We start from the raw sequence: 27,488 nt of genomic DNA, 5'->3' as shown, positions 1-27,488 counted from the left end.
GGAAGTTTCATTTGGTTCATACCATCATCGAATGCCTGACGTTTCATGCAATTTTTTTTACAGACAAGAGTCTCGGCGATACTGCTTCAGACGTTATAAGTGACAGCTCCGGCGTCGGGACCTCGCAATCTGACACGACCAATTCACTCTCCATCCCCGGAACAACTGTCGTATGCGTTGAAAGCTACAGCAGCGGAATCGCTGGGCATCTCAACATCAATCAGGGCGATATCCTTGAAGGTGAGACAACATGTTTTTTCAGAACTACATCTTTTTTTGCGCAACAGAATTGCAGCGAATGATTCAACGGATTAAAAATTTTGTTTATGTTGAAATTTTTTGTGGAGTGAATTACTCATGAATTAAATTTTTGTTACAGTCACCGGGGCTACGGATTGCGGTCTCTTGGAAGGAGTTCTTCGCGGTCAAGGCACCGGATTGTTTCCAGCTCATTGTGTCCAGGAAGTTCGACTTCGTCACACGAATATACCGCTTGGTCCTCAAATCGTCAGAGAAGGTAGAAATCGGGTTCTAGGACGACGGGAATCCCAACACAAATATTTCGCAACGGCACCACGGTTAAAGAAACCGTAAGTCGTCAAAATTGATCTCCGATACAAAATTTGAATTTCGCATTGTTACCATTTTTCGGGATTGAGCGACTCCGTCGATTTGATTTTTCCACAGAGTAACCGCTGAACCGAGAACGGTTGTGCTCCATCGATCGAGGAAGGGTTTCGGCTTTGTTCTACGCGGCGCCAAAGCGACTTCGCCTCTCATGGAACTGACACCATCGGCGAGGTATCCTGCTCTTCAGTATCTCGACGACGTGGACCAAGGTGGCGTTGCAGATCTCGCGGGATTGCGCAAAGGCGATTTTCTCATTCAGGTAAAAAAAAGGAGCCTGTTCGCCGAAATTTGATTGAGGAATATTCATTTTCTCCCTGTTACCTGATCCATTGATGGAGAAATTGTACAATTTAACGTATAAGCACGTGACCGCGTTTTAAATCCCAAATTAAAATTGCAGATTAACGGCGAAGATGTGACAACGGCGTCGCACGAACACGTGGTCGATCTTATAAGAAGGTCAGGCGAACTCGTGAGAATGACCGTCGTATCGCCAGTCATAAGTCTTCCGAATTCACAATCCGCAGCAGCCCTACCGACTAGTCAGCCAAATCAGAGGCAATATGCAACGTTACCTCGAAAAGGTAGCACCAACGTGCCAATGAGCGGTACACTTGGAAGATCACCGGCACCCCTGCCACCTCGACGAGATCCAAAAACTACTCTGAGCGTGGGACGCGCGAGAGCCAGATCGATGGTTGCTGGATTGGGTAAATTTGAAAATTCCAGTCTCATCATTATCGAACGCGTTTCGTGTAGAGAAAACGCTTCATCCTTTGAATAAGGGGCTGTGAAAATTTCATTTATATTCGATGATCCAGAGGCTCATTGCGATGAACACGACCATCAATGAATAGGCCCAAGAGTTGTTTTTGCCACGTTTCGATAGTGCAATGTCCAGAAAATTTCAATACCGAATATGAGAGCAAATTTCAGGGACGAGTGACAACAATTGAAACGATTTCGTAACGATTATCGTTTAACAAGTCGATAAATATTTTTCAGGCTTTTTTTTTTTTTTTGTAGAACTCATTCTTCAATTCCTACCATTAATTAAAACTCAATAATTTCACAGAAGGTGGAGGTGAGAAAGACGATCGCGACGACATTGCATCGACCGGTGGAAAATCGAGCAGTGCCGAATCAATTCATCTTCCTCAGCAACCGTCGACCGGTTCGAACACAGGTCAAAACACGCCGGTGCAACCGAGAACAGCGAGTATTCGATCGAGACCAACATCGAGTAGAATAACCGCAGCGGAATTAGAAGTGAGTTTTTTCAAAACGTTCAACAAGCAGCATCCGAATTGCACGAATTACGAGATTGCGCGCTTTCAATAATCCGCATTACATGAGAAAATCAAAGTAATATGAAAAACAATATGAAAACACCGGAAACGAATCACTTGCCGAATGTTGTTTAGCTCAAAGCACGTAAATCATTTGAAGACTCGAGCATCTGCATTGCTTCGATTACAGGAACTCTTTCAACGTCAGCAAGGCAGCGCTAACGGCCAGTACGGCTCCTCCATGATGAGTTCTCACTTTCAGACTGGCCAAGCGACTAAATCACATCCGTCATCGCCCGCCAAGACCGGCAGGGTCTATGCGAGCGTTGCGGAAATGAAGCGAAAGGGAAAAGTAAGATAATTAAAAAAAAAAGAAAAAAAATCTATTCTTCAGTCTTCCGAGGCGCAGTCAACGTTAACGATTCCAAAAAATCAACGAGGGTTGTGTCGGCTCTGTGCCTTTTCTGTTGCTTACCTGACATTATTTTCTTCATTCATTCTAATCGAACGATTGTTTGCTATCAAACATACCATTTTGGTTTCATTTTTCACATTCTTTTTATCGATTGCAGTATTCAATCAGAAAACACTCCACGTTAGATCCTTGAGTCATGCACGTGGATGCAAAATATTACAACATGAGATACAAAAGTATCTAATCTGAACAATTTGAAAGAATTTTATCATTTACTGAGCTCTCTAGGCCTCCCGGAATCCCTTAAGGGAACCGACTCCAAAATGGCTCTTTATTGTCAAAAATGTTCACCGAATGTTCGATATTCTTTTGACTCAATTCATTGAACAAAACCTTTTACTTCGTTCACCGACAAATCTAATTATCTGACAAGAGGATAATCCAATCTGAGACGGAAAAGTATGAAAAATGGAAGATGAATCATCGATCATTCGTGTTTTTTAATTTTTTTTCCAATTTTATTCTGAGAAATTCATTGTGCGCAATTCTTGTGCAAAATATCAAAAACACAAATTGAGCCATAGCTGCACTGTAAATTTCATCATCAATCGTGATTTTTTTGAAAGTACTTACCCTTCTTATCTATGGAATATTTAATCCCCTCTCCCATCGATGGGCATTTGGAGTCAGCTGACGAACAGATTCTGACATTGGAAAAGCGAAAAAAAGAAATTTTCCTTCGTTAAACAGGTGGCTGGGAAATCTCTCGATACTAGCCAATAAGAAAAACAAAACAGCTACAAATACGGAACAACAATTAAAGCAATTTTCATACACACGCGAATCATTGGTTGACAATGCATGTATCGTCCGGTAATGGTGGCTGTCTGCATGTTTGTTATAGTGCGCGCGAAAGTTGGCACAAAGAACGTGCAACAGAACACGAATGGATAAACAAACGGCGGTGGATGAGGACTACCACTTGTATTACTGAACGATAATACTATAAATTTACAGAGCTTCTGAAAGCTTTAGCATGACATCAGGTGACTAGTAATAAAACAACGAGGTGAAGGATAAACGAAGAACAGGAAAGAATACTCGGATCGTGATGAGAGTTACTTTCATACACGAGTATACTAACGACACACGAAGGCTTAAACAATCACGCTTTTTGCAACGTTACAAAAATGTTTTTATACATTCGTACAATATTCTGATTGAAAAATGCGAACCTGCTACGATGTCCCAACATATTTACCGTCTCCCATCCAAGATTTCCTTGTTTCATTTCGTACCCTTACAATCTTCTTGTCAATAGTTAACAATTATGATTTTTTATCACTTTTATACCGTCACTTTTCGCCAATATTTACGATAATCTGCGTCATTTAATCAGCTGAGCCGGCTACACGAGAGCACGCATTCGTTTTTTTCCTAATAATGGGTTACTCGTCCTCGAATTCGATGGGTTTTTTAAAATTGTTATAAATTTGTATTTTAGTCGAGTTCGAGAGTACGATTCTTCGGTGGACTCGGCGGGGGCTCCGATCTTCACAGGGATTTCCACAGCACGCCTGATCTCAATGTTCAGGCGCAGTCGGCAATCCTCGGGGCAAAAGGACATCGCAGCCAGGAGGACGTTAACGCTCTTATCGGACGAAACGCACTTCCACCGCCGAATCATCCACCTCCGCCTCCGCCCGTTGGTCAAGTTATCAAAGTCAACGTCGGCCCAAATGCACCGGATGTCGTTACACCCTCTTCCGTTTACGACAACATGGCTCACATCCAACAAGTCAAAGGTAACTCAATCGGTTGACTTTGGAAACGCTTGACATACAACAATAAGTCGATGGGACTTGGTCGACTCGCACACACTCTCTGCACAAACTTGAATCGGAGGCATCGACATTTTCGAGATTTCGATCAAGTGTGTGAAATGCGTCGATAAAAATAATGTTAACGGAGAAGCTAATCTGGATGAATTTTTCTCTGGTTATTTAGAATTGGCAGCAGCATCGTCAGAAGGTGGTTACGGTGTAATGTCGAGTTTCCGACCATCGAACAGCGCGAAGCTGTACGCGTCACCGGAGGATATGAAAACGGTGGGTTATCGCTCGCGCAGTTTACCAGCCCATTCGACGGGCTCGCACATAAGGAAATCCCACAGCCTCCGTACACCGAATAACGGAGGATTCAAGCAAGCGACAAACGGACAAGCACCTTCGGGGAGCGTGACCAACGTGAGCGCGGCATCGAATGGGGTTAGTTCGGGAAATCAGGCTGGCAGTAACAACCAATACGCTCAGCCGTTAAAGACGAATCGTAGTCACAGTATAGCTGGTACGCGGGAGAGGAAAAAGAAGTCGATAACGTCGAGCTCATCGGTGACGAACCTTTCATCGAGCGTAGCAGCGCCCCCGATTCCCGAGCCGGATTACAGTCTCTCGGAATCGGAGAACGACGAGGAGGAGGAGGAAGAAAGAGAGGAGGAGGAAGAAACGGACGAGGGTGAATCGGAAATCACCAAAGAATTGGAAAAAGCCGCGGCTCGTGAGAAGCTCGAATCAACGCGGGAAACGTCCGGGAATTCGAACGCTTCGGGAAGCAGCTCGTCGGGTAGCAGCTCTTTACCACACTCGTTCAGCGTCGAAGAGATTCAAAAAGTTCGAACTCAATTGAAATCATCCAAGAGTCACCCGAATGAATTTTTATTGAGCCAGCAGACGCAACAGCTCGTGGAGGATGGCGACAACAGCTCGAGCGGCGTCAGCTCCGATCAGGATGTCCCGGTTGGTCCGCCAACAGGTTTTGACGACACGTCGAGAAACGACAACAACGCCGTACAATCGACTATTTCGTCGGACAAAGAAAACAATAATCCAAAGAGGATGAATTACAGCAGTGGAATGCTAACCAGGCATGCGGTTAGTCTGGCACAATTACCGCCGCCCATTGAGGCCGATGCTGAGGAACAAAACAACGATCTTTTCGTGCCGCCACCGCCAGAATTTAACGCCGGTCCTTCGGCGAACAACGGTGGCGATAACGAGCTCGTGTTCGCCCCACCTCCACAATTCTGCGACACCCGACAGTCGCAAAGTCGCGTTAAGATTATCGGTGCAATACCCAAAGTTGGCAATAACCAAGTTAAACCACCGACCGGTCGGCTTCACAGCCAGTAAAGAAACAATAAAGCAGGGCTTTTGATGCTAACTTTCAACGTTGTTGTCTCGTTTTCTCACGGCCGGGTTTTTTATGCATTTTACAAAGAGCTCATTGTAGATTCGTCATAAAATCGTCGAAACAATCGAGATTTTTAAATTGTTAACGCTTAACGAAGCTTCTTTGCGAGCCGATCCAGCTGGTTTACCTGGTTGCTGGGAGCTGGGAAATGCGTGTGCGTAACGATTCATTGTTTTTGAGGCCGCGACGGCCTAAGAACGCAGTAAGCGGCAGCACGAGCCAAGCAGAGATAAAAAAATGAAACGAAAAGTTTCCAATATCCCGGATGTAGTTCTAAGTCATAACAAGAGATAAAAAAAAAAAAAACGAGCGAATGAACGACGCGGTTGCAACAGTGAGAAAGGTTGACGCGTGTGAGTGGCAGGGTATACAAGTACCGTTTGTTTTACATGTTTCTAATCGTCTACGACGTGTGTTTAATATTTTTTCAAATAAAAGAAAATCAAGAAATAAGAAAGCGAAAGCAAACCCTAGAACGGATAAGAACTTTTGGATCGCGTCCGCAATTTTCTCGGATGCCTCTTATGATAACAAAGAATTTTCAACGAAATTCTTACGTGCTACACCGTTAAGAATTGTTCTACTACACAGCTAAACGTAAAAAGAATCGTTGTCGAGGTCGACCAGTTTCCCTAGAACTCTTCATTTAATGTCACGTGTCTATAATCATATTAGCACACTTGTGTACGTGTGGTTGTGCGTATGTGTGCATGGGTGGTAAGCGTGTGCGAGTGTGCATGCACGCGAGCAATGCGCGGTGTCAAAGTGCGCGAAAGACCTGGAGCTTCTTCGAGCTTTGGTATCCGACTGATTATGAGATCCGCAATGAGGCGAAAAACCAAGCTTAGCGTACGTTCTCGGACGTCGATATCGACGAAACGAAAAATATAAAAAAGGAATGAATGAAGTATGAAAAATCAAAGGTCGAAGCGCAACCTACCTAATTTTAAGTTCTTCTTGTGACTGTAGACTACTACTGCTCAAAAGCCTAAATACGCAAAGCTATTCACAAAGTCATTAGAGATTGTTTCTAGTTTTAATAATGGTTAATTACACTATATACAAAACTGTACTGTACTGTACGTTGATCAGACGAAAAGAAAAGAAGAACAGAGAACACGGATATTCACGGCTGTAAACTACTACTTGTGAGTCGCATAGCTGGATTCCGAATGCAATGTATTAGGGACTAAGGTGAAATAAGAAGAGGAAAGAAGAAAAGGAAAAGAAACGAAAAACGAAGTAAAGAAAAAACAAGAGAAAAATAAGAGCACTCGATAATTTTCGGCTTGTAAGATAGAGACCGTATTCCTTCCATTCTTAATAACCGGACCACTTCGGGAGATCGCGAGGTTTCGCACTTTTTGCATATTGTTAACAAAAACAAAAGGATAAAAAAACGAAAAAGTATAACAAACGATAAAAAAATAAAAATAAAAATAAAGAACAAACAAAGTAACGGATTATCCGAAAATAGGTCTTTTTCACGCAAGATCGCGGACACAAAGTTTTGTGATACTTCTGGCATTAAACCATCTCTCATCGCTTCCCTCTTTATATTTTATTGCAAATGTTTTCCCCCCTTATCTTCGACTTTTTTTTTTTAACTTGTACATAAGCAACGCGTCCTCGTTAGTGTTTGTAATCGCGGTTATAATCGAATAACGCTCTTGTCAACTACCCCAAGAGTTGATTCTAAGAGAGTCCCATACACAAACAAACACACACGCACCTCGAAACCTCTCGTTTCCTCGCTGACAGTGCTATATATTGTAAATATATAATAACGAATACCATTGCTACATATATTGAAATATCAATAAAATTAATGCGATTGGGTTTATTATTATTATTGATGAAGAAGATACGGTAATATTAAGCGTCTCTCCGTGAACGACGTCCTTCCTAATAATTCGTTCTACAGGGCGTCCTGTGCCCTGCGATTCACAGTGTAAACTCGAAATCAGATCGTAACTCAGAGTCGAAAGGTCTCGTAATTTTTCAAGGGCCTCTCTTCCGGTTTGTTTTTAAACACTAAAGTTGAAGAAAGAGCTTCCTTTCCTCGGAGATGCTGCTCGAACGATTGGAGGGGGAAAGCCTTAGGACCGATCTTGTAAACGATGAAATCTCAAAAAGAAGCTCTAACGGCACTTTCAGATCTTCAGTAAGATCGCATTTTTTCGTGGCAACCTTTTTCAGAGAAATTTTATTTTTTATGAGATTGAACCTACAGCATTTCACTTGGATTCTAAGCTTCCTAGCGGTTCCCGAACTGGAAGAATTCATTTTCGATAACTTTGGTGTTTCTTGACTCGAGAGTAAGAAACCTGGAGAAAAAACTTAACGAGACATTTCCAACCGAAATTCAGCGCTGAATAAGAGTGTTCGTTTGCGATCATTGGGCACGGGACCTCCTGTATATGCCTTCGCAAGTTATTTAAAAAAATCATATTACAATGAAGTATGAGTATTACGTCACCGCATACTTGGCTCGTCGTCAAATTGACGAAACAGCATCGGAAAAGTTGATTGTAAAACAAAACTGTAATTCTTCTCAAAAATGGAAGACGAGTTTAGCCAATGCAAAGGATTTTTGCGCCCGCATTTCTATGCATTTTCATTTTTTTTTTTTTTTTCTTTAGTCATGCAGAATACTATGAACAGACATTTGCTAATTTTTTTAATGGCTCATTTCATCAACCGTATAAAAAAATGATCATTTCGTTGTAAATTCTATGAAAAATTCTGAGACGCTACAAAAAAATTGCTCCTTTACTTTTTGCTGTTATTCTTAGGCCACGGCGGACTCGAATCGAAATATTTCTCCCTGACAATGAAAACTTCCGTGTATTCTACAGACCGATTTCGATGATGAGTAAAAAAACTATTAAAATGCTATAAAAGTAAGGACCAAAATCCTTTGCATGGGCTCAACGAAGATTGGCAAGCGTTGAGAAGAACACTGCAAATATGAATTTTCTCCATCAACTTATAGGACCAAAACATTTCACTTCCTATATCAATATAATAAGACATCATCCGATCATCGAGCGTCGTTATGTGAATTTTATTTATTATTTCTCAAATAAAAGGCTGGCGACGAAATGAAAGTACACGAAAAAAAAGTAGAAGAAAAAGAAGAAGGATCGATGGATTGGGTGGATTATAAGGACGACGAGCTTGGTGTGTCGGTGAAGACTGTAGTTACGACATTCCTGCCAAAAGTAATATAATAATAATTAATATATCGAAATTTATACGAAAGATAGACTTGCAGGTATGTGAATTACGCAATAGCGTAATTTCGTACGATAGATAACAACACACAAACACAATTGTGGCCACAGTTTTTCAAAAGTTAATACTTTGTAAACACAATTCATCATCGTCATCATCATCATCATCATCATCATCATCATCATCGTTGTCATTGTCATTGTCATCATGTCATCACCATCATTCAATATACTCGAGTTAACGTGCGACTTCCTTGCCGAGGTGAGCAAAACTCAATATGTCAATTTTTCCACAATTGATAAAAGCGTTAAAAAATACACCGCACGATACACGAGCTCTGAAAAAACTTTCGTAATGGAAAAGAGCACCGTTTGAAACTGTATCGCGAAATGAAAGGTCAATGGAGTCGTTTTCATTCCCCGCTACATACCCGAAGAACAACAAGTTTCTACAAAACGTTAAGTTCTCTGAGTAAATCTGGCAAAGGAGGTAATATAATATGAAAGATTATAAATTTATATATACACGCGCAGAAAGTAAAGGAAATAAGCTGTGAGGCCAATAAATGGAACAAAAAACCGGGGTGAACGAATTTAGTTAAGAACAAAACCATCTCTTGACTATGATGTGAAAAAATTAAACCATTTGTATTTCATTCCCATATAGAATTCAATATATTGTGCGATAACAAACAAACAAGAAATACACACTGAGATTAAACCGCAACGTAAAAACAAATACTAAAGAATTAAAAAAAAAAAAAAAAAAAAAAAAAAATACACAGTTAAACGTATTTGCTATATTAAATGTTAACAAAACAACCGGGTACTCATCGAGATGACGATTTATTCGATCGCATTTGAATTCAAGACACCCTCATAGACGCGATTTATTACGCAGACACTTTTTCCTCGAAGCTACCCGTAAAAGTATTTCATATATATACATGATGAAAAATGTATTATATATACAATACATGAAGTTATTCTATACACATATACGACTATATGAATTGTATATAGTTGTATATGTATATATATATAAATATATGTATATGTGTGTAGCTTTATTAATCGGTACAAGGAGTAACCTTCATTCTACTAGGTCACTTCCTGTGTCAAGCAATAAAAATATACACAAATTAGTTATGATGCGAAGGTGGTGTGACACACGGTTTCGAGAGACGATCCAAGGCGATCAATATATAATTGCACTGTGAACGACTGAAATTTTGAAAAAATGAGAGAGAGAGAGAGAGAGAGAGAGAAAAAAAAACAAAAAAAGGAGAAACAAACAAAACACTAATTATTTTGTTAAACGTAACCCCACGACCCGCAAAAATCCTTCCATTATGTTTACCTATCAGCCGTCATTATTCACCTACGATCGCATATATGATTCTAAATCTAACTGTCATACGATCACAGTTATAGAGTGTTTTTTGTATTATAGTTATTGTATACTGTGAGTTACGAGGTACACGCAATTCTTCAACGATAAATAATAACCGAATCATGTTCAATTAATCGATCGATTAATATCTTGATTATTTTTCACTTGCGTCCGTCCTCCGTCGTTGCCAACAGTATTATTTTCATCGAGTTATGCCGAATTTTTAGTCATTTCTATGTATTTTTCCATTGATTTGAGATGCGCCAACAACATGTCCTCTCGGGGGCCGAGAACTACAAACAGCCACGCTAATACTGCCATACTGTCTTTCGCGACAGTCACTTTCTGCCATGTTGAAAGATGTTCGTCCGTTATGACGTTGGTGGAATTCTGAAATTCAATTTTTTCGTGTAGTTTATTTCAGAACAATGCTGAATTTCCAGGAAAATCTAAAACGATTCAGTATACACGAGGCAAAAGTCAAATATTTTTTTGTAAAAACGTCAACTCAGTTCTCACTTATGCTGGGAATATAAAAATGGAATCACGTGCCAAGTATTTCGCATTGTACGAAATTTTCTTCCAATTGTTATCCATTGTTACGATTTCTGAATTGGAGTCACTAAAATTTCGAAAATCATTCCGAAATCTAATCTTGGACTATAATGACAGAAAGTGCAGCCTGAACAAACATACTTATTGGATAAATGTCGTCATTTGCAAGTGACGGGAAATAAAAATGAGAAGGACGTTACCGGAACGAGACGTAGTTCATACGCACATTTTCGTTTTCGGTTTTATTCCGATGGTACCCAATCAGAGAAATGTTGTCGTCCACGAGAAGGCTGGTTTGATGCAAACAAAATGTCGCTATGTAAAGTGGAACCGCCAATAATGACCTCGAATGCTCGCTGTAAATTTCACGATAATGCTCGATGTTCAACTGCGCCAAATCGAATCTAAAGTAGTAGCAGCAAAATAATTATTTTCCAATTATTAAAACGGTGGGTAAAAATATTATTTTGCCTTTTTTCACAAGTTTACTCTAGTAAATGCTAGTAATTTTTGATAGGTAAAATAAAATTTGTTGGTATTCAATATAATTCGGTACACGAAAGGTCAATAAAAAAATCAATATTTGGCTATGACAAAAATTGTTTCGTAATGTTGAAACACAAAAGTTATTCTCATTCAAGATCCTCATTATTGATAAAATACCATAATTTTATTGAATTGTTTCAATAAAATGTAAGAATTGAATTCGTGTTACGATAAAAAAAAAAAACTCACCTGTCGAAGGCCGAAATAATGCACATTGTAATGAGATACGAAAATATGTTGGTGTAATATTCCGAAACGACAGAATAATCTTCGAGAAATTCAGCCGACTGGCGAAAGAACGTTTCAACCTGTCAATTCAAAAATTTTGTATGAACCATAGTTGCACAATTCCCCGGATGGCGGAGCCACTGTCCAATAACAACAATTTGTCAAAATGGGTGTACTCACCAATATTAGATGCATCAGTGCCATTCCAGCGAGAAGTCCTTGGTGTACGAGTCCAGTGTAATTCCAAACTCTTTGCGTGAAGATAGAAACTCTTATGGGAAAAGGTGGGGGACTTTTTTCCTTCGGAAGCGACCGTCGAAAAATGCTGTTCGTTCGATCATTTGGGATTTTGAAAGCACTGAATCCGTTCCTTCCCTGCACGTAAATTCTGTCTGTCGTAAGCTCGGTCAACGGTAGCGGTTCTTCGTAACGTGGCTTCGGATTTTCCTGTGCCTTTCTCAATATTTCGGTGATCGGTAATTCTTCATCTTTTTCCGGCTTCAGTGACGAATCTCCTCTAGAACGACGTCTTTTTCTTCTGTTTTTTCGTGGTATATTCGGACGTGATTTTTTCGTTCTCGATCGCGTTACTTCACGTTCGGAAGATCGAACTTCCTCATCATAAGCGTCGTCTTCTGTTCTGTTAGAATCCATATCAACGCGTTTCTGTTCTCTTCGTTTCTTTCTCGACTTACGTCTTTTATCCTGTATCGATGATTCGTTGTAATCAGGAGTTCCACTCTCCCGATTGTCTTTCATCATTTTAGCACTTTGTAAAAAATTTTCAACCTTCCGAACGGAATCGATAATTTCAATTTTTTTATTGTTATTCGAGCTCGACTCGTACTTCGAGTAGGTAGATTTTTTCTCTTCCACGTTTTCCGACGAATCATCAGAAATTTTTGACTTTACACTTTGTTGTCTGCTACTTTTGACAGATGAGCTTGACGTCGTTCTTTCTTTGTTTAATAAAATGACAGGACTTTTAGGCTGGTCGGATGACGCCTCTTTCTCGGAACTGCATTCAGAGTCTCTCTCCTTGTTTGTTGTCGTACTGTCGGATATTTCATTGTCGGCTCTCGAACGTCTGCGAACTCGAGAATTCCTTTCTCCACTCATTTTTTTTCTTATGGTTCTTCCAGTTTAGTTTATATATTTTTTAAAATACACATAATCATGTTTCTTTCCATAAATTACCACACAAAATACTATGTCCTAATGATCGCGAGAAAAAGCGTGCTTGCTTATTCAGCCCACGTGAGGCGTCCATAGCAACGGAATGAAGAATTTGTTGTGTTCGAGAAAACTAGGCGCATGCGAATGCTTCTATGAATGCTTCTGCGCTCATGTAATATTTCAATTTTTATTTCATTTTTTTGAGGCCAATCTTTTTGAAAGGTTTCTCGCATTCAAAAAGTAGATTTGAATCCTTACGAACGACAGAACGATTTCGAAAAATAGAATAGTGTGAAGTATGACGATTATGGATTGCCAAAATGGCCAAAATTCAGAAAGAGAAAAAATGAGACCTCCGTGAACTTGGCCGAATGATTTTCAATTTTCGACCTTTTGAAATTATAAAAAAAAAAACCGTTTTATGTCAAGTGAGCCGATCTTTGTGAAAATATAAAAATATATACACATGTCTCAAGCCCGGTGAGTATAATTTGTGCATTCTCGTCTAGGAAAATATAGAAAATATGCTCCACTGCTGCTGCCAGTTGCAACGTATTCGAGAAGTTGACAAAAGAGAGCAAATACGAGATGATTTTATTTCCATCGAGATAACAAAAGGGAGAGGCAGTGAAGGAATTCCTCAAATTATTGGATACCATCACGGCATGTAAATGTATCATAGCGAATGAGGACTGTGGCAACTGAGGAAAGGGGTGCGACGCGCAATCATCTAGTATCTAGTTCGTTCAGTTCGTTCGACGTTCAAGAATGGCGCGTTTTTTTCGCGTCACAAGTCATAACGTTCTTTTCTCGCTTCTCCGCAATCATTGACGCCAGCATCGCGTCGTCAACACAGTTACAGTCGTTACAGTATTTGCTCACTACCAATTCCGTATACGTCGGTGCTTACGGGAGACGGGAGAAAAGATAAAAGTGTAGAATAAAAACGATGGCTTCGAAGGGTCAACGGTGGCTCGTTGATTCGGGAATTCTTCGTAAAAAGAACGGCGATGAGGAGCCTCAGGAACTACTGGTGTTCGGATACGGCTGCAAATTATTTCGGGACGATGAGAAGGCGAAAATGATTGATCAGGGGAAGCATTTGATACCGTGGATGGGCGATAGCACATTGAAGATAGACAGGTCCGTTTCTCTAACCTAGCAAAACCAAAAAATTTCAAAAATCACCTAAAAATATAAACCAAATAAAATAATGAATCGAAAGAAACCAACAGTTATCGTCTTCTAGGAATAATTCATAAGATTTATTTATCTCTTGTAACGCTCATTGGTTACGTTTGAAAACCACCAAGAGACATGAGAGAATCTTTGCAAAGTTAGAGGCTTCGCGCAGACGAGGAAAACAAACAAATTGTGTGATCTCGACGTGCGGGGGCGATGAAGAACAATAAAATTTAAAATCAAGAAAAAGATTATTTTCTTAATGAACGTGCGAATAACGATTGAAAAATAAATGAAAAAAATAAGAAACGTATCACGCACGGATAAGCATTCTTGGAGACTGTTTAAGGTTTCTGCAGGTGTATTGGTCAATCGAGGTGTGACAGCGTGCGCCGTTATGGCGTTACACAGTAAGATGCTTGCGAGTGAAGTGGTGCTTGCCGCCGAGCGTCCCAGCAGCAAGGTGAGACACAGCGTAGAGAGACAAGTGGCAAGCCGGCGGTCGTATCTATTTTTGTTTGTTACGATCGTGCGGCATGGTATGTATTAGAGTCAAACGAATGAACAAGACAAAAAGATACAACAAAAATGTAACTATAACAAAATTTAGACAAAAGATTGATTTCAAATAAACAAATGGCAAAAAAAAATTTTTGGTCGAAACTGTTCTAATATACATATCTACTTTTGCTAGAAGAAAGTACTCGTCGAAATATTTATAATATTTTCATAATTGTTCCACTAAGTGACCCTCCTTTTTGACTCTGAGCCATCTGAAAAACAATACTTTTTTGTTTTTTTTTTATTACATTCTCTTTTACAGGGATCCCTGAGAGTTGGAATTGTCTCATTGATTCTCTATTTATTTGCAGATGGCCCGTGAGAGCAGTGAATGAACTTAGAGAGGAAGCAAGCTTATCTTGGCTGAAAAACTAATTCAAACTTTATGTGTCTATAGATACGATGGACGCGGGGCACTGGCTGATCTCAGAAGTCACGAACCTCCATCCGGTGGATATGACCAGAGAACCATGCTCACCGAGGATGAAATTCGGGTGGAACAACTTTGCGATGACGAACGATATCATTCGCTGCACAACAATGATGTTGAAGAAGCATCTTATCATGGTGAGTTTGATTTTTTTTCTATATTTAAACCTACATATGATATCACAATATTTTACACAACATCTTGTAATTTGAGGGTTTGTTTGTGAGATTTTAATCAGTTAGCAAAAGTATTGCGTTTGTTAATAATTCAATAAATTTTAGTGACTGTAAAGTAAGACTCAGCAGCAAGATGTTGAACTGTATTTTTAATAATACATTTTCAATATCATACCGAAATTAAACTTGAGAATAAAGGATTTTTACCATTATCTGAAAAACATATCAATCAAATGAGCACAGCTTTCTTCTAAATTCAAGATTTTCAATTTCTAAAAAATACCAAAAACGAGGACTGATCGAATTCTAGCAACTCCATGTATTCTCAGAAAACGATTTTTGCTTATCCCCATCAATTCCCTGATAATACAACAATAGAATATGATGTATTCATTTGTTACACAGAAGAAGAGATAAAACGTTTGCATCAAGCCCTCGGCTCCGAGAATACGTATGGTCAAGTCTCTTACAACTACAATGATGATCAAGACAGCCAAAAGGCGCTTAGCGAAGAGACTCAAAGTCCAAAGCCATCCGATGGTTCGCAAGACGATGAAGATCAAGCATTCGTCGTTCCGCCAGAGTTGGAAATTCCAGAGGACATGACTCTGGTAAATATTGGAAGGGATAACGATCTGTTATAAAGAACTGTAGAAAATGGGGAGATTATTGACTTGCAATTGAATGTTACAGCCTGAAACACAAAAGCTCAATGCAATTATCTCAAAAACAGCATTATTCATAAGTCGCCAAGGTGGTCAAATGGAAATTCTGATCAAAGCGAAACAAGCAAACAATCCACAGTTTTCGTTTCTCTCAATCGATGGATCACTTCACCCATATTATAGACTGGTACTTGAGGCTATCAAATCAGGGAAATACAATCCGGAAAAACAACCCGAGAAGGAGGAATCCGGTACGTGGAATCAACAGTCACTTGGAAATTATCATTATTATAAAAAATAATGGGACAGATTTTACGTTGAAATTGACTGCAAAATTTTTCCTTGTAGATTTATTAATTAAATTAATTAACTGTTACGGTGCAAGAGTTGAAAACCGAATTTTCAAAATTTTCAAAATAGCATTATTTTCCAGTAGAATCTGCCGAAGAATCGGACGAAGATGACGAGCCCTATCTTCACCCAAGCCTTGCCTCGTCCCTCACCAAAGTTGAAGCGGTAAGTTTGCCCGTTATTGTTTATTGCAAGAAAAAATTCAACATCTCATAATTAAATACTAACGTGCCTTAACAAATCCGTAATCCTGACAAAATTCACAATGCTTCCGAAATACTCTGTTTTCCGTGTGGTGAGTGCGGCAGCAATATTTCGCTAGCATTTCCTCATGATCTAGCGACTTTGGAGGTTTGCTCCGTCTTTGAAGAACGATCTCGAAAAGTAATGAAAATTACTTATCTCTACTTGAGTTTTTCAATATTCTTTCAAGAATTCTATTCTCTAAAAATAAAGTTCATGTATGTTCTCCACGTCCTCGAAAATCGCCGAATGAGCTCAGTAGGAAAATGTCGTAGCAATAACACGAGAAAAAAAACGAGCATGTGGATTAATTACGGAGCTAATCATTACGTCAAATATTTCTGTTTTCAGGGCTGGTTCTGGTATGCTTGGATCTGCCGTTGTTCCCCTTCTTTATCTCAACCCTTCCTTCTCTCATCCATAATATTTTTCAATCCCCGTTAAAGTTTCCAACGATACTTGCTTATTGAGCAAAACGAATATATAATGGAAAACACTTGAAAAAAGAAGTCTCGATATAGGTCGACAATGAAACTTAAATTTTTTTTCGATTGTTCAACAGGCACCCAGTATACCGAGTATACAGTACAAACCGTCTGCTGACTGCGCTTATTCCATGCTGGTCAACAAGATAACAGGGAAACCACCGCCGCTCCGTGTACCGCCGCCACTGCCACCAGAAGTGCCTGTTCAAACTGTACAAACTGCATATTATCCTCCTTATCCGACCGTCCAAGTGAGTAAAAAAAGCAATAAAGAAAAATATTGTCGCTCACAGAATTGGGTGATTGCATTGATTTTAAGGAACTTGCTATTCAATGTTTTCGTTTAAAAACCATCAATCATTAACGGGTATCTCGAATGTTTCAAAATGAATACAGAAAAAATGTGTTTTTGCATTTCAGACTTGCACACCTGTTTATCCGCCCGCACCTCAGCAATACTCTCATGGCCCTGTATTATACGGTTCCGGTGGTCAGGCAAAATCACCGCCTCGTGGAACGCCAACGGTAGCTTCGACGAACGAGGAAAATCCGGGTACTCCGATGATCAAAGAGAGCGTAGTACCGCTGGTGCCATACGGTCCAACCCCACCGAAGCCTCTGAGCCGTCCATCTTTTATTGTACCGCCAGCCGACGTACAGATTATAATTGACAAAATGGCAAGTTATGTAGCGAAAAATGGTCGGGACTTTGAAGCCATAGTGAAGAACAAAGGAGATCCGAGGTTCAATTTCCTCGAATTATCTCATCAATATCACGGCTATTACGCTCACAAACTGACCATATACGAAGGTGCGGTTAATCCGAAAGTTCTGACGGAAGAAGAATTGCTGAGGAAGCAAGAACCTCAAGAGGAGAAGCAGAAAAAACTCGAGGAGCTGCAGAAGAAACAACAAAGAATGGAGGAAGTTCAGAAGCGAGTTAAAATGATACAGGCGAAAAAGAAAACCGACGCGAGAGACGAGGGTGCAAACAAGCTGATAACCACAGTTTCATTTTCCATTAAAAAACCCAAAGACGGTGACGCGCCAGTGATCGAAAAACGTAGCGCGTTACCACTCGAGGAGAGTGACGAGGAGGTCGACGAGGAGAAAAAGGACAATGGATCGAAGACCGGTTCGCCGAATGAAACGAACGAGGACAACAATCGAGTGTTTAAAATCGAGAAGGAAACGACCAAAGTCGAAATACCTCAAAAAAACGAAGAGAAAGAACTCGTCGATCTTACGGACGATATATTCGAGGATTGTCAAAAGGAAGTCCATCACAAAGAAACGGAGGAGGATCGCGTACGAGAGAAAACTGTGTTAGAAAATAAAGAAAAACACGTTGGAACTTCCCGGGAACGACTATTGCAGTTGGAGAGAAAGAAAAAAGCTGCTATGTTCCTCAGTCAAATCGTTCAACAAACACCAATCGTACCAATAGTTAATATGGAAACGAGAATCGAAGACGACGACTCGGACGAAATACAGTCGTTACCTTCACCTAGTCATGAAGATACGGAAACATCCAGTTCTCGAATCAACGCGGCTACTTCTCTCATGAATCGACTCAAGAGCGCCGATCTCAGTGGTAAACGACCAAGACCCCAATCGAGGAGTCGAAGCGGAAGTCGAGACAACCCTTCCGATCGTCACAGGAGTCATAAAAAGCATAAAAAGAAAAAGACTGCTCACAGAAGGTGATTTTTTTATTTTATCACATTTTTCACTGTTCATTGTTCTTAGTATTGCTCGGCTCTGAACCAGAACCTCAAAAACAACCCTTTTTGGAATTAAATTGATTTCTGCGCAATATGAAATAGGCAGATTAATTTGTCAAACATCGATCGTTATTCGTGAATTTCTCAGGATTTTAAAAACATTTTTTCATTCTATTATTCTTAATAATTTTACAGCAGTCACGACAGTCCCAGCGGCTCACGTTCCCACAAATCAAAGAAAAGCAAAAAATCGGTATCGAGGCATCGTACGCGTTCGCGTTCACCAGGAAGGAGACACCAATCCGAAGCAAAACGCTCGCGAGCCGGAAGCGACACGAGCAGTTCAAATTCCAGTGAGCTTTGAAAAAAGATATCGGAGGAATGATTCAATGCGTTATGATCATGCGAGATTGTACATATATACATATATACATATGAATTAACGACTTGTCATAATCGCCGATGGATTTAATACGAAGTTTCGATCTCGAGCTACGAAAAAAAATGATCCAATAAATAACTACGGAAAGAAAAAAATGTTAAAAATCAAAGAAGGATTATCTTGTTTTCGTCGCGATTCCAGTTGATGGCCCTATCAAGCTGCCTCCCTATCGCCGATTTTCCTCTTAACAGATAAATCAATCTCTCGCAACACAATTCTCGACTTCTTACCTTGATACTCCGTTGAAAAGTCAAGTTCAACATTATCAGATGAATCTTGAGACACGAACAAATGATTGTTTACTCTAAAGCGCTCAGACTGCTTGTTTTCGTACCTGTGCACATGGTACCCCGAACGCGATCTTTTCTTTCCGGTTCTACCAGTTCAGTATCTTTCATATTCTCGGTATCGAAATTTTCATATTAATAAATTCGAGTTAAATTATTTGCTGGAAGATTGAAAAATGGAAATGATCAATTTGTCATTCAAGTACGATTTCACAGACGTTCTTAATCGGTCAAAAACCACTAGAAAACGAAAACTTGATTCTCCACACTTTTATGGCCCAGCAAAACAAATTTCGAGGTTTCTTTCAATTTCACATTCATAGCCAGGAACAATTCACAATATTTTTGATAGATGAAGAATATACCAAGGCACTTTTGCTGAGTCAACAATTGGCTTTTTGAATATGATGAGTCCGATCTGTAAAACGACGTGAGCCAGAAATGCTTGTTCCATACTCATTCTATTGAGGTTTCTGTTTGATTAAATAGCTTCCCATCGTACAATTTTCTTCGTCGTACAAAAAACGAGGATTGAAGACTCACTGCGGAACATTCGAGGCGGGTATTGTGCTCTTATCAAATGTTTATTTGTTTTTATCTGTTGAAGAAAGTTACACAAACCCAGAAAAATACAACTTACGCAAATCCTCTCGTTTCGTATTCAATTTTCCATTTTTCGATTAAAAACTATCCAATCACTTTCAAGCAAATGAAAATGCATGTCACGCATCTTTATTCCTTGTAAAATAAAGTTTTCATGAAATATATTGATCCACATTTGCCACAATGAAATTCCTACAGAATTAGACATCGCTGTCTCGGAGCAATGACTCGTTAACAAGTCAAACTTCTCAATATCTTTTGCCAACAACGATATGCGATGATACAACTCCCAACGAGTCATTTATAAATTATTGAGAAAAATTATTGGACGAGAAACTGACTGAAAATATTTTTCTGTCGTATGCAACTAATTTGTTAATTTCTTGTAATGCTTTTGAATTTTTTCATACTTTCTAAATTAACCTTTTTCCTTACTTTCCAGTAGTAATTTATTCACAAATCACTGGCTCAAAAAATTTATGCAATTTTTTTACTTTAAGAATTCCATTGATAAAATCATTGATCAGAAAATATTTTGGGTAACTTTTTCGAATTATTATCATTTCAAATAAATTTTCGTGAAGTTTTGAAAACTGAAGAATGTTGAGATTTCAGTCCGATTCGGGAGTTTTGAAAATCTGATTTTAGTAGAGCCTCAATAATAAAAAGTCTTGGAGAAAAGAAAAATCGAGTGAAACTGTTTGGTCAGTTTGATGAAAAATCGTTGAACGTCAGCATAAAACGAAATAAAGGTTTTTTCCGAAGAGTGTGCAACTGAGAATGATAATCATTGTTATTATTATACTATTGACACAAATATGGTTTTTCATAACCCAACACGATTACGTATGAGTGATGCAACATCATTCTTATCAATATTCTTCGCGTTAGAAACTTCGTTATCGTGAAAGTATTTTTCGCAATAATTCAAAGATCGTGGCGGGGGAGACGAAATTGGATGGAAGCACGGACGTGCATTTTCGTTGTTATTCGAATTTTACGACGCGACGAAACGTCCTACCGGTTGTTACCTTTCATTAGTGAAATAACGGCAGGCTCTTTGTATCGTTTAGACAAACTCAAAGGTGACCGCGGCAGCAGAGTCAATTGGATTCAATTGCGGAGGAAGCTTGAGAGAAGTTTCGCTTTTTTCCATGCACGGAATTTCGATACTCTATATCTGTCACGAGAGCAATTAATTGGGGCATTTATTTCGTTACTTCTTTTTATCATCGCGTTGTGAAACACTGGAGCATTCAGCTTTGAAACTCCCCACGATTATGATAATTTTAATGAGACTTTGAAATCTCGTTTTGAACTTGAAGCTTTTATTGCTTTCGTTGCTATTGAGATTTTAATGAATTTTTCATTTACAAAAACGTCGATTGACATCGAGCGAACAAAAGGTTCCTTCATACGAGTGTTATCGTGGAGAAAAATCCTTCCTTCATATTTTTATTCACGTGCCATCCCGTCACAGGCATATTCCAATCGTTTCACGCAGACTTCTCGACGCGTATCCCGAGAATCGAGAATCTCGATAGATCGTCAATCGCGATTACGATATGGAAGACAACAGACCTCCACAAATAGTCGTGGTTTTTTAAATTTATGAGATTTACAGCACGTGCGCATCTTCGCTGTTGCATCTCGCACGCATTTCGTAAATGGAAAGTTTATTTTCTGCTAATTTCATTTCTCCATTTTTGTCTTCGTGGAATCCTCCCTCAAATTCATCGAATCTTGGAGGACGGTCAATTTCATCACCTGCAAACAAAAAATCCAGCACATGAATTCGTGACTAAAATGTGATTGACTCGAGGCCTTAACCAATTTCCACGAGTCTCGATTCCCATAAATTTTTTTACATCACTTTCGTGATAAGAAAAACCACAATTTCTATGTAAGAACACATTTTTCAAGAATTTGTCGTACATTTGTGGCTCGTGCACCAGACTTCGCGCAATTTAATTTTCTTCGAATTTTATATAACACAAAATTATTCGTTAAAACTGATAAGAAACGTGATGCGTCATTGTTGAGATTTTAACGATAAAAAATTCATTACCGACTCAAAATAAATGAAAATAAATGAGTCGTGCCAAACGTATGGAGAAACAGAGTCAACTGGAAATTTGGAATTTGGTGAACTAAGAAGAGACTAAATTTGAAGGCAGTACGAGCAGAAACGATTGGAAAAGTTTTCTACAATATTAATTTCAATGAAAATTCATCCACTTGGGATAAAATTTTGTTGGTGTTTTTGCTGCTTCGACTCGATTGATAACCCACAAAGTGATTAAGGGCCTCAGGGCAATTATTGTATTCTGCAACGCAAAAGTTGTTACGAAAGGCGTTCAGGATCATTATTTGGGACGATCGAAATACTCGGCGACAGTTTAGAATTTCTTCCTCTTCCGACGTTCCAAGCGCAGGATACATCAGCGTGAGATAAGCCACTATGAATTTTTATATACGCGTTTTAAGATCGACTCGAGGTCAAGGTTGAAATGACTCCGATTTATAAAGTCAACTCGCTCTTAGGACTCTTTCAGTTTATTCGTTATTCTCGATCGAGAACGTCACATAGTTTTGTTTATATGCAATCATGTCGTCCAAAGTAGCCGTAAGTAGACGAGTTATCACCATTGCACGTAGATATCGAATTATAACGTGCGAGAAAATCGAATATCTCGCCGGCCGACGCGGATTTAACGCGGATTATCCAGCGAGATGTTAATTACAAAAGTAATTAATGCCTCCTGGTTATTCGTCGTAATTCAATAGTTTTCGCGCGTCTCATTCCTCGAATTTACTTTCGTTTCGACGATGAGAATTCGTACGCTCATTCAAATGATTTTGAGTCCGCAAAACGTAAATGGACGCGTCGATTCAATTCCAGTTATCTTCCTTCCTTTTCGTCCGAGTTCCTGAAAATTTCATTCGATTATTGGATCAGATTCGATTTTGTGTTTTTTTGGCAATTTTTTTCAACTCAAAAAAGATTTTTCTTAATGCAGTCGAACGAAAAGATTTGCCGTTGGAAAAAGATTAATTTATTGTCGCACCGTTTGACAGTTTGCGACTTGATCGATTCATTCGAAGTTCAAAAACCTTTCGGCTTACGCGAGTCATCGCTGATCCTCGATTCCTAGAATATTTATTTTCACCGTAGCGAAGCGATTGGAATTCGAGCACACATAAAATCCACGACAAAACTCGCCATTTTGACGTAACTTCTGAGAAATGCCGATCGATTGTGAAAAGTGTGATCGCTAATGACCTTCGAATGGTTCCATCGCATCTCCTGGAAATTTGAAGAGCATCGATCGAGTGGTTCTTCAGATATCACGTTCCTCGGCTATGAAAACGGTGTTCCGAGAAAAAGCCCGCGTGTCTCTTTCGTGTTGTATTTAATGATGAATTTTTTCGAACATTCTCAGCACATGTATGATCGGGCGAATAAGACGTTTTCCGAACAACCTTCCCCAAAAAGAGTTGAAAAAATACCGAGTTTATGACGAAAATATTGTACGAACTAATCGAGTTACAATGAGTCAATGCTAAAAATTGATGCGAAGAAATAAGTATGAAAAAAAGCGTCGCTCGAAATCTAATAAAAATGATCTTCAAAACAAAATAAATCTTAAATCGACAAAGTTTAACGAAATATATGAGAGGAACGTGTGACGGTGTTTTGAAGACTTGAAAATCAAACAACGATAAGAATCGAGAAGATCCACTTACAAACTTCGTAAACACGAGATGTGTCCTTAATTTCATACTTATCTTGAACATCGTAGAGTGCTCTTGATGTATAATATCTAATCATCTGTTCTTTTTTCATATCGGTCATACACTCGCTCGAAGCTCTCTGCTCGAGGCCGTGTCACGAATCGCGAGTGTTTGCGTCCTCGCATAGACGAGAGTCGAGTTTTGTACACGAGAGATTTCTCGCAATGCTTTATTGTCTGTTTTGACGTATATGTACGAGATAGTTGGACAGATAAACGTTGCCTGCTTGCGAGCCCTCGATCTACCGTCGTTTTTCTTCTCAACCGGGAGCCATCTTTCGAGCCTGCTTTTGTGGAGCGTGACGAATACACACATTTATTTTCTTTGTCACGTGTAGGGAGAATAATACCTTTGAGCGGGGGTGGAGGGCGCCACTGGGCATATTTAAGCGAAGCTCTCGCGGCTTTGAAATTCAGTGTAACGACAAATGTCCTCTAGATATCTCGCCTAGAACATCATTCTCCATTTGTTTTCGCATATACATCAGAAAATCGAGTAACGCGAAGACTTTCGAGTTCTTCGCGGCTCTTTCCTTTTACAAACGGCTGTCTCAAAAGTTTCGAAAATTCTACGCCAAGTAAAAAAAGTATATTCCCTGGAACTCAAAGTTCCTTGAGTAAACTGCGAATTTTTTTCCGATCACGCTGTGAATATACTTTTGGAAAATAGTTCATCGGAACATTGATCAATCATGTTCACCATCATGACCTATCGAGCTGCACAGCAGCCTGGTAAGCGTCTTTTCTATTTCAACATTTTTTATTTCGTATACTTCGAACATTCGACATTTTTTATTGCTCGCGGTCGTCCGAAAAACCCCAAACTTTACTTCGGAATGATAAATGTATTTCAAAGATTCAGTTAAAATTTGCAAGTGCCATTTCGACTGTTCGAAACATCGAAACGAACGTCTCCAATTTTTCTTGAACTTTGTCGTACTGTTTGGAATTGATTCTATTAACGTTGAATATTTTTTCGTCAAGATTTTCGACGATAAACTCGTTTTAGATCGAAAAATAACTTTGCACAGGATTCGAGCTAATGCTGTTATCGCCTTATTTCAACACGCCATCGAGATAATATACTCACTGTACTAACTTTTTTAAACGAAACGAACTTGGACAGTTAATTACCGTCGAGAACATTAAAAAACGAAAAAAATATCCGCCATGAAGTTTGAAGCATAAAAGTCAGTTTTTCTCACCTCCGTAAAAATAATGACAGTAATTAAAAAATCATTATGATGATGACGATCAATAATTCGTTATGAAAAAAACTGACAGAAATTTTGACTCTATCTTCGTTGTTCATATTGCAGTCCCAGCATGGCCAGATCGTCAACATCCTCGACCCGTCAGAGAAGCTTCGACCGGAGGCCGTTTATGCGGGAAAATTGGAGAGTCAGTTCAGAAATTACTCCGAAGATCCAACCGACCCAATTAAGGAAAGAGTACGAAGAACTTATCACGCGATGCACACCAACCAAACCGTCGATTTTGTGCGATGTTAGTTGAGCTCAATTCGTAATAATCGTTCACACGAAGAAGAGCATGAGACAAATGCATGAAAGCTGCCTCGATCATACTTCATCATTTATATAATTTCGCAACGAATCAATACTCACTGAAAGAACATTCATTTTACAACAATACTCTGCAACAATACAAAGTGCTTGGATCTGAAAATTCGTTTGTAAATATTTTTAAGCATGTGCAAATAAAAGTCACGAACGTACGAATCCAACGTTTCATGTCACTTTTTTCCATCTGCGTATATCGATAGTTTTGCATGAAAATTGCTTATTTTCTTTCAATTATGGGATACGAAATTTTGAGAATTCGAAATATTTTTACAGCTCAAATGGCAAAGTGGCTGAAATTCGATAAATTCAAAATGAACGTTAAAGATGCTCTCGTAAAACTGAACGATCTCGTCGACGAGAGCGATCCGGACACGAGCATGCCCAACATCGTTCACGCTTTTCAAACCGCCGAATCCATACGAGAAAATCATCCCGACTTGGACTGGTTCCATCTCGTTGGACTTATACACGATCTTGGAAAAGTAAAGTCTCCACTTTCGCATGTCAAAATTTTGACAACAAATATTCTCGTTACTTACCCGTGCGTACTTTAGTGTATTGCATTTCCACGACAAAGTGTCAGTAGCTTTTGATCGAATACTTTTATTTTTGTTTTCCGTTGTTCACATAATTTTCTAAAAGTTATTTGATGAGAATTCTTACCGAAAAATCACGCGTTATTTCCAAATTTTGGCTCGTTGTCGTATTTCTCGTTCAGTGCGGCACCCAGACGTGTTTACTTGAAGTATTGTCACAGAAAGCCCACTAAAATGATGAATTTTATTCGTTTCGTGAATTTTTCTTTCCACCATTTGAGTAGCGTCAAAAATGGCGATGCGTCAAAATATTTGTTGAAAATGAGGGGAGAAAACAGAAATATTCGCCTCTTATTCACAAACGATGACGTCACTCTGCCCTACGGACATAAACCTCATCCCAGGTTTTATTGTTACGCAGGTAATGGCCTTTTATGGGGAACCCCAATGGTCAGTAGTCGGCGACACTTTTCCAGTGGGTTGTGCCTGGGCAGATTCAATCGTTTACAGAAACAATAGTTTCGAGGATAATCCCGATGGTCAAGATTCACGTTACAAGTAAAACGAATGAATTATTTGAGAAACGAAACGAATTATTTCGTTCGAGGCTCACGAGATTTTTGTTTGTTATTATGATTTATCGGGTTCTCAACTGATCGATGTTATTCGTTGTTCAGCACTAAATATGGAATTTACAAGCCCTCCTGCGGCATCGACAATCTGATGATGTCCTGGGGACACGACGAGTATCTCTACCAAGTTCTCAAACACAACAACACGACAATACCCGAAGAAGGTCTCGCCATGATCAGATATCACTCTTTTTATCCCTGGCACGCGGGTGGCGATTACCAACATTTTACTACCCAAAAAGATCGCGATATGCTTAAATGGATTCGAGAATTCAAGTGAGTTTTCTCACTTTCCTCGTTTGAAAGAATCGGGCCAAATGAGGTCAAAAATTTTTTTTTTATGTTTTCCGAAAAATTGCAGTTTTTGGCATAATAAATTTCAGGTTATGAATTTTCATATTTTTTTCAGCAAATACGATCTGTACACGAAAAGCAGCAAAGTCCCGGAAATCAACAAATTGTGGCCGTACTATGAAAAACTCATTGATAAATATCTGCCGGGAATTCTCGAATGGTGAAAAAAAAACACTTGTCGACGGACATCGAAAAATAAACTGAGCCGGAACGAAATTTTTAGCGTTTGACGTACGAAAAAAAATATACGAAAATGATTTTCTAACAATTTTTATCCAAATCAATAAAAATACTAATAAATATTTAATATTCAATAATTTGTGTAATTATAGAATAGTCTAGAAAAAAAATTAACAGAGAAATAAAAAGTTTGTGTTTTATCTGCATTTGTATGTGTTCTTCGTTACTATTTCCTTAACCTATTTATAGCACTTTGTTTCCAATCGAATGCTCAAAGACCGTTGCTCTGCGGTGAGAGTACGAAAAATGGTCAATTCAACTGAATTCAAAAAATTCAGCAATGAATTACGATAACATACTCGCACATAACTAACCGTTTTGTTTTATAAAAATAATCAAGGATATATTGTGATTCTGAAAAATGAACACAGCAGCGAATAGTATTCGCAACGAAAAGAAAGTTCGTTATGTTCACGAGTCTTTTTTTCACTTTACGGACCACCCCGACAACCGGAAGTTGCCGTCGATTTGCATTGACGTTTT

The 27,488-nt window shown here is 39.1% G+C and overlaps 4 protein-coding genes and 1 long non-coding RNA gene across 18 annotated transcripts in view; 3 read left to right on the top strand and 2 right to left on the bottom strand.

Moving 5' to 3' along the window:
- The window catches only part of LOC122419206 (SH3 and multiple ankyrin repeat domains protein 3), a 180,320-nt gene extending 169,974 nt beyond the window's left edge, over window positions 1-10,346 (top strand). For 4 of the 5 annotated variants that reach the window (XM_043433557.1, XM_043433556.1, XM_043433560.1 and 1 more), the window contains 8 exons: window positions 64-240; window positions 380-590; window positions 688-889; window positions 1,031-1,340; window positions 1,706-1,899; window positions 2,110-2,271; window positions 3,839-4,139; window positions 4,342-10,346. In XM_043433557.1, coding sequence (XP_043289492.1) covers window positions 64-240; window positions 380-590; window positions 688-889; window positions 1,031-1,340; window positions 1,706-1,899; window positions 2,110-2,271; window positions 3,839-4,139; window positions 4,342-5,522 — 2,738 coding nt within the window. In that variant the 3' untranslated portion in view covers window positions 5,523-10,346. The remainder of the gene's footprint in view (window positions 1-63; window positions 241-379; window positions 591-687; window positions 890-1,030; window positions 1,341-1,705; window positions 1,900-2,109; window positions 2,272-3,838; window positions 4,140-4,341) is intronic. The other variant, XM_043433559.1, reaches the window with a different exon arrangement.
- Window positions 10,347-10,415: 69 nt separating this feature from the next.
- LOC122419212 (transmembrane protein 237 homolog) lies at window positions 10,416-13,252 on the bottom strand. Of its 2 annotated transcripts, none has more exons than XM_043433575.1 (4): window positions 11,722-13,252; window positions 11,503-11,621; window positions 10,994-11,171; window positions 10,416-10,602 (listed from the first exon to the last, which is right to left on the bottom strand). In XM_043433575.1, the coding sequence occupies exons 1-4, from the start codon at window positions 12,658-12,660 to the stop codon at window positions 10,423-10,425; spliced, it is 1,416 nt and encodes a 471-aa protein (XP_043289510.1). In that variant the 5' UTR covers window positions 12,661-13,252; the 3' UTR covers window positions 10,416-10,422. The 2 variants fall into 2 exon arrangements, 1 of the variants encoding a protein (XP_043289510.1); XR_006262846.1 differs by having other exon boundaries at window positions 10,470-10,602; window positions 10,732-11,171.
- A 230-nt stretch (window positions 13,253-13,482) lies between these two features.
- su(w[a]) (suppressor of white-apricot) lies at window positions 13,483-19,085 on the top strand. 8 transcript variants are annotated; one of them, XM_043433571.1, is made up of 9 exons: window positions 13,735-13,860; window positions 14,249-14,362; window positions 14,858-15,027; window positions 15,472-15,677; window positions 15,760-15,982; window positions 16,165-16,247; window positions 16,888-17,061; window positions 17,231-18,513; window positions 18,730-19,085. In XM_043433571.1, the coding sequence occupies exons 3-9, from the start codon at window positions 14,931-14,933 to the stop codon at window positions 18,896-18,898; spliced, it is 2,235 nt and encodes a 744-aa protein (XP_043289506.1). In that variant the 5' UTR covers window positions 13,735-13,860; window positions 14,249-14,362; window positions 14,858-14,930; the 3' UTR covers window positions 18,899-19,085. The 8 variants fall into 8 exon arrangements, with proteins under 8 accessions (XP_043289507.1, XP_043289502.1, XP_043289501.1 ...); XM_043433572.1 differs by lacking the exon at window positions 14,249-14,362 and having other exon boundaries at window positions 13,483-13,860; window positions 16,168-16,247; window positions 18,733-19,085; XM_043433567.1 differs by lacking the exon at window positions 14,249-14,362 and having other exon boundaries at window positions 13,483-13,860; window positions 18,733-19,085.
- Window positions 19,086-19,828: 743 nt separating this feature from the next.
- On the bottom strand, window positions 19,829-23,989 carry LOC122419216 (uncharacterized). 2 transcript variants are annotated; one of them, XR_006262850.1, is made up of 3 exons: window positions 22,935-23,989; window positions 22,159-22,796; window positions 19,829-21,633 (listed from the first exon to the last, which is right to left on the bottom strand). It is a non-coding gene; the product is annotated as an uncharacterized lncRNA (long non-coding RNA). The 2 variants fall into 2 exon arrangements; XR_006262849.1 differs by having other exon boundaries at window positions 22,215-22,796.
- Window positions 22,376-27,082, top strand: Miox (Myo-inositol oxygenase). Its single transcript, XM_043433579.1, has 6 exons — window positions 22,376-22,492; window positions 24,980-25,166; window positions 25,517-25,725; window positions 26,201-26,337; window positions 26,457-26,687; window positions 26,821-27,082. Exons 1-6 carry the CDS (start codon window positions 22,475-22,477, stop codon window positions 26,927-26,929), a joined length of 891 nt encoding a protein of 296 aa, XP_043289514.1. The 5' UTR covers window positions 22,376-22,474; the 3' UTR covers window positions 26,930-27,082.
- The last annotated feature ends 406 nt before the right edge of the window (window positions 27,083-27,488 follow it).

Source organism: Venturia canescens, chromosome 1 (assembly GCF_019457755.1).
Source record: "Venturia canescens isolate UGA chromosome 1, ASM1945775v1, whole genome shotgun sequence".
NCBI classification, from domain to species: Eukaryota; Metazoa; Arthropoda; class Insecta; order Hymenoptera; family Ichneumonidae; genus Venturia; species Venturia canescens.
Note: the sequence above shows the minus strand (reverse complement) of the source record. Positions and strands in the feature narration are given on the sequence as shown.